The sequence below is a fragment of the Triticum urartu genome, chromosome 2 (assembly GCF_003073215.2).
Source record: "Triticum urartu cultivar G1812 chromosome 2, Tu2.1, whole genome shotgun sequence".
NCBI lineage: Eukaryota > Viridiplantae > Streptophyta > Magnoliopsida > Poales > Poaceae > Triticum > Triticum urartu.
In genome coordinates, this window is record NC_053023.1 from 735,957,982 (window position 1) to 735,964,261 (window position 6,280).

Consider the following 6,280-nt stretch of genomic DNA (forward strand, 5'->3'; position numbering starts at 1 on the left):
AACTTTGGCACCGGGCCCACCGCCACCGCGGCCCACGCCGGCGGCAGGAGGGGGTGGAGGGGGAGGTGCTGGTGGTGCTAGGGTTGGGGTCCCTGGCGTCGTCCGGGGGGAGGCGACACAAGGGGTGCGAGGGGTGCGAGGCATGCGTTTCGTCATAGACACAACAACTATTGCAAGATAAAAAAATTAACCCAATTCGGATAGTAAAATGAAAATTTTATCATCAAGAACATTCTCTCTCTCTCTCTCACTCACACACACACACAAAATGTGAAACAGGTGCATGGCGAGGCATATTTAAGTTCCACGATGTTGCAAAGAGGGCCACGATGGAACTAGGATGCTAAATCTAAGCTCCGCGTTGATGGATTTTGACATGTGGACTGATCTAAGCTCCGCAGGGTCAGACTCCGCCCAGGCGGCAGAAAGAATTGGAAAGGAGGAAGCATAACTGGGTAGTACTGAATGACAACCTTAATCGGAGTTGTGGCAAACTCGTTTGTTGCTGAGGTAGCAGGAGAGTGTGGCAGTTACAGTAGGGGAATAGGGCGGTATCATAGATGGTAGGAACGGGATATCAGCTGCGTGATGTAGGCCATAGGGTCGGTAGAGGTATGGAGGTCGGATGGTGGCCGGAGTATGGTGTTGATACCATAACCCTAGCCATGCTCTCTCCCTCGATCGCTCTAGCTCGCCAATTGTTTGATAAAATGGTGAAAGCGGATTTGCAAGAGAAAAATTGGAAGGACTGCAATGTTAAACTGACTGTAAGTTTTGTCAGGTAAATGGGTAATGTGATGATTCAGATAAAAGAAGCCACGAGAAATCTTGGGAAGCCTCCGACACTTCCGAGTATATACAGAAAAACAGAGGAGCGCACAGTTAAGCCCGTTTAAAGCTTTGAGTTAGGTATCTTAGGGTTAGGGACTTAGATTAAGGTTTCCCCGCGACGGCGCTGTATGGAGTGACATATCTAGTTGTATCTTCTTCTCTTAAGGTGGCCTTGAAAGGCGTCGCCCGGTGGAATTGACGACGGTACTTCGTTCTTCTCTGATTAGTGAAGTTCCCTCAGTTTTGGCTTCCTCGAGTAGTCAGTGAGTTTAGCTCTTGCCAGATCAAGGGTGGTTGTCCAACTCTCTTTGTCAAAATTTCTCTGGGACGGCAATCTGTTTCTAAGATCACTGTCGTTGGCGTTTTTTGGTTATGACTAGCAATTTTCCGCCGTTGGTCCGCCTCCTCTCCGGTGGCCTTAGGACCATGGGGGCGCGGTGGATCCTGGTCCTTGCCGGCGGAAGAGCTCCGTTTTTAGACATTTCTTTGAGTTTTGTTAGGGCTTATGTCCTATTCAGAAAGGCGAGACGGTGGTGGCTCCCTCAAGATGGAATAATGTTCTCCCCGCCTAGCCCTGTCCCGGTGGTGCGTCTAGCATTGTCGGTGGAGTGTGGAGGTATGTCTTCAATTGATTTTCTCGGATCTGGTCGTCAGTCGTCTATGTTCGTGTGTCTTCAGGTTGGATCCTTCTAATCTATGCTATTCTTCATTAGCGACAGTTGATGTTCTGGTGTGCCGGTCCTATAAGGCCTTAGCACGACAACTTCTCGACTATCTACTATAACAAGGTTTGCCGGCTCCGGCGAAGAAGGGCGATGATAGCGGCCCGCCGTCGGCTCGCTTCGATGCTTGTAGTCGTCCCTAGGTCTACGGATCTTAATATAATTTTTATTATTTCTGTTTACGTTACACTGCCATGATCCATGATTAAAGATGAATATATCAGAAGTTTTTCCGAAAAAAATGACAACGTTTTTCTGGCTTCGCTAAGGACATGTGTGCATTTTTCTGTTTTTCAAAGATGGTCCTATAAGGATTTATCAGTTTTAGTTTTTTTAGTGGTCAGTTTTAATATATGATCTTTGCCTTTCTCAAATAAAATACAGTAAACATAAGGCGCATGAATGTAAAATACTTAGACAAACAGACCGATCTCTTCTACGCACACTCCACAATCCCACATGATCTATTCAGCTGTTCACTAACACTATCAATGACGCACACTGTTCTCGGCACACAGAGCAGAGCCACACATTCACCCCACACTTAACCTACAACACACGACACGAACAGACATCGCTCCACGATCATAGCAAGCCGCAGGGATCAGATGCGGGTCATGCCGATGCCGCCGCCGTTGATGATGGGCGGGGGCGCGGCGCGGGCCTTGGAGTAGAAGACGTAGTGGAGCATGACGAAGAGCGTGGTGAGGAAGGCGAAGGCGGCGCCGGCGGCGAAGACGCCCCTGCGCAGCATGGCGCAGGGGAGCGCCCCTTCGTTGTAGTAGCCGCTCACGTACTTGGTGTGGTACGCGTTCCGCACCGACCCCGCCAGCAGGCACACCTCCGCGATCATGAACGTCAGCCTGCATATTGTACCACCCACAGATTCAGATAGATTTTCAGCCGACAGAGTCGTTGCTGGTGTAAACTGTACTCTCTCTGTTTTAGAGTGTGCTGAACAGAGTTAGGAAACTGCAGTGCAGACTATTCAAAACTGTAGTCTGTTTTACCGACCCTGTCGACAGAGTCATTGCTATTCAAAACTGTACTTACACTAACAGTGTGCTGAACAGATAAGAGTTAGGAAACCAAAAAAATGTTGTGCTTGTACGACGTCATTCTGTACTGCAGTGCAGAGAGTCATTTGGTTTTGTTTAGTGTAGTATGATCAAAGGACACAGTGACATTTATGAACCATAAACCAATGTGAATGAGGCCACCAAAATTTGGTTGAGTATGATCCTAGTGTGTGTCAAGTAGTACAGTAATATTTAAGAACAAATAACATGATCAAAGTACCAAGTAAAATAGAATTGAGGGTGTACATTACAGTCATTACCACCCACAAGTTCAGAGCAAGGAACAGCCGACAGGGTCGGTACTGGTGTACAGTGTAGTACTCTGTAGTTTTACCTGAACAGAGTTGTAGACTATACTCTCTAGTTTTTGCTGAACAGAGTTAAAAGACTGTACTCTGTGTTTTGTGCTGAACAGAGTTCTATACTGCATTCTATAGTTTGTGATGAACAGAGTGTTTCTAGAAGCAAAAGATTCGTTCGGTTGGTAGCTTCATGTGCTAATGTGTGACCAACACGTGACTTGTTTGTAGCGTCTGTTGACAAAAAATGTCAGTCATAGTAACTGACAGTGTGCCATGACATGTTTATATGTTATCATGCTTAGGAATCAACCACTCTGTATATTTTTTGCATCTCTGTCACATCCAATCGTGATTAAACATACCCTCGAATGCCTATAGCACACCGACATGTTTGATTAAACATACGTACTAGTTAGGTATATTTATTTTCCAAGACTTTGTTGAATAGAACTAGTACAATAAAGATGGCTGTCCTCCTTGTTGAAAAATAAATTAAAGGTGTAAAATTAGAACTGAGGGTGCACATTATAGTCATTACCGCCCATAATTTCGGAGTTTGAGAGCAAGGAACGGCCGACAGAGTTTCAGGGTCGGTACTGGTCTAGATTATACTCTGTAGTTTTTTGCTGAACAGAGTTATTATAAACTGTACTCTGTAGTTTGTGCTGACATAGCTGTAGAATACTGCTGAACAGAGTTTTATACCCTACTCTGTAGCGTGTGATGAACAGAGTGTAGAAGCCAAAATTTCGTTCTGTAGCTAGCTTCAGGTACGACAGACATGAAATGTGCTAACGTGTGACCAACATGTCACTGATTTCTAGTAGTGCCTATTGACCAAAATGTCATTCATAGTGACTGACAGTGTATCTTGACATGTTTATATGTTATCATGTTTAGGAATCAACTACTACTGTGTATTTTTTGCATCTCTGTCACATCCAAATGTGATCAAACATATGCTCGAGTGCCTATAAGGCGCCGACATGTTTGATTAAACATATCCTAGATGGTGCTTGCAATAATTAACTGACACCGGCGCACCGCTCAATCAGCACTATCAGAGTCAGGTGTGCGACCGCAAAAGGCCTGAACTACAAGGGCGAAATCGCACGAACAAATAAGCAGTAGTGGATGCTAATCAGCAGGCTGGAAGCCAGCGGTCGACCATGGATGTATGGATCAGAATTTAGATGTTGGTTGGTGAATTAACTGGTTGATTTCTTACCAGCAGAGGACGAAGAAGAGGCCGGAGAAGAAGCGCCAGCGGCCGGGGGAGAGCGCGCGGCCGCAGCAGAAGCAGCGGCTGGCGGCCATGGCCACGGCCTGGCCGACCAGCAGCAGGGCGAGCGCGCTGACGCCGTACCAGGTGGACGCGTCCGTGTCGTACACGCAGTACCGCCTGCCGCCAGGCTCGGCCTCGCCGAGTTGCGCCTGCACCCAGTTTCCCCAATCAATCAAGATTCTAGAACCAGACGCCTCCGGCCTGAGCACGTACGCATACATAGATGCTTGAACGAATTGGCTACGAGATGGCGCGGCTCACCGTGCTCCGGCGGCGCTCGGCGCCGATGGCGAGGACGAAGGCGAGGATGTCGAGGAGCAGCACCAGGCCGATCACCACGATGGACGCCATGGGGGTCGCCGGCCGATCAAAGCCAGATCACGCCGCTTGCTGGGCAGCTAGCCTTGCACCGGCGATCGATGGATCGAACCTGCTACGCAGAGCACGGAGAGCTCGCTCGCCGGCTTTCCTCTGCTTCGGGGGATAAGAGGAGGAGGGTGGGAAAGAGGGAAGGAAAGGCGATGCGCATCGGAGATGTGGCTCGCCACTACTGCTGGGTGGGTCTTCCTGAGGTCGACGTCCCCTCCCGCTTTGTATTCTTCCTCTTGCCACTCTGCTGATTTGCTGTCGTGGTGGTCTGTAGACTGTGTACTCTATCGATGCCACCGCCTACTCCGCTGGCTGCGTGATTACCAAATAAATTACTCGTAGAACACACCTATACGATTCCAGCCGGTTGATGTGCCGGGGCGAGCTGGCGGGTGTCCTGGCTTGGCTTGGAGATGAAACAATTTCCCTTTCACTTTCTCATTTTTCTGATCTTGTTTAGATCACGGCTTCCCTTTCCTTGCGGGCGAAGGATCCGATCGGTTGACGGGTGCTTTTTGCCGTTTTCTGTACGTAGCGACGACGAAGCGACCGATGCGCCAGATGTCCGTCGGCGAAGGGTGTTCTTCCGGGCGACGGCGACACTCGTTTCGTGCGCCGGTGCGCTTTGCGGTGGCGAGTAGCTGGCGAGCAAAGCGAAGAGTGGGCACCGAGGAATCAAAGGAGGAGGAGGTCGAGCCGGAGGTGGAGGTGGGCGGTCCTTTTCCCTGCGGGTATACCGCACCGGAGGAAAACGACGGCTGGATCAGTCAGCTGCCAGTGGCAGCAGCGCCAGTGCCTCCGGCGTGCGCGACACGGGGTCGATGCTAGTATATGCCTAGAGGGCTGGGCAGCTTGCCGATCGGCCGGGTCGGACGGGCCAACCGTCCGCGTCTCTTTCGGCCGCCGGCGATCCGCCGTTTCGTGTGGGGCGATGGCTCTGTTTCCGTCTGCTACCGCCACGCTCAACGCTCATGCCATTCCCGTGCGAAACTTTTCTGCGCCGTTTCATTCTGGTCCGTAGGGGTGGGTAATTCCTGCATTACCGTGGCCCGCGTTAATTCAGAGCAGCTACTTCATGATCCTTCCAATTCGATAGCGATCTGCTAGGGTTAAAATGGAATGCAGGCAACAATTTTGGATTTACCTAAACGCAAATATTCAACTCGCAGCTACTTTTTTCTTGAAAAGGAAGGACCAACCTCCCTGCCTCTGCACTCGTTTTTTTACGAGAAAACTTCCAATCCCTTTGCATTCTCGGGTGCACATAGCCATCATGCCTCTACACTTTTTCTGCGAGAAAACTTGTAATCCCTCTGCATTCTCGGGTGCACGTAGCCATAGCTTTCATTAAAGTGGTGCTAAGCATCAAGACCCGTCAATTGGCTTTCAAAAATAAATCAATAAATAAACAATACCAACTATTGCTATTGCTTGTATACTTTATTTGTGCACCCAGTGTTTTAGTAATGATTTAGAGGACTATCCAACAAAAACACCGTAAGGCATGATTCCATTTGTGATGTTGCTGGGTTTTAGGCATTTTACCCTTTTTTGGTTAGGCATTTTACCAAGATGTGTGCGTCGGTACAGGGCCGGCCCTAAGGAGGGGGAGGGGGGCAATAGGGGCCGCCGCCTCGGGGCCTCCAAACTTAGGCCCCCTGCACACGAATGCACAAGAATCGTCCCTGCCAC

At 49.3% G+C, this 6,280-nt stretch overlaps 1 protein-coding gene across 1 annotated transcript; it reads right to left on the reverse strand.

Moving 5' to 3' along the window:
* Positions 1 to 1,943: 1,943 nt before the first annotated feature.
* Positions 1,944 to 4,827, reverse strand: LOC125540313. The gene is made up of 3 exons (XM_048703918.1): positions 4,481 to 4,827; positions 4,163 to 4,368; positions 1,944 to 2,416 (listed from the first exon to the last, which is right to left on the reverse strand). Exons 1-3 carry the CDS (start codon positions 4,568 to 4,570, stop codon positions 2,158 to 2,160), a joined length of 555 nt encoding a protein of 184 aa, XP_048559875.1. The 5' UTR covers positions 4,571 to 4,827; the 3' UTR covers positions 1,944 to 2,157.
* Between the last annotated feature and the right edge of the window lie 1,453 nt (positions 4,828 to 6,280).

Excerpts from the sequence above, each read along its gene's own strand:
- LOC125540313 (XM_048703918.1), bottom strand. The coding sequence starts at position 4,570 with ATGGCGTCCATCGTGGTGATCGGCCTGGTGCTGCTCCTCGACATCCTC. Across the intron at positions 4,369-4,480 it reads CCGAGCGCCGCCGGAGCACG|GCGCAACTCGGCGAGGCCGA; the intron begins GTGAGCCGCGCC and ends AACTGGGTGCAG. Across the intron at positions 2,417-4,162 it reads CTCTTCTTCGTCCTCTGCTG|GCTGACGTTCATGATCGCGG; the intron begins GTAAGAAATCAA and ends TACAATATGCAG.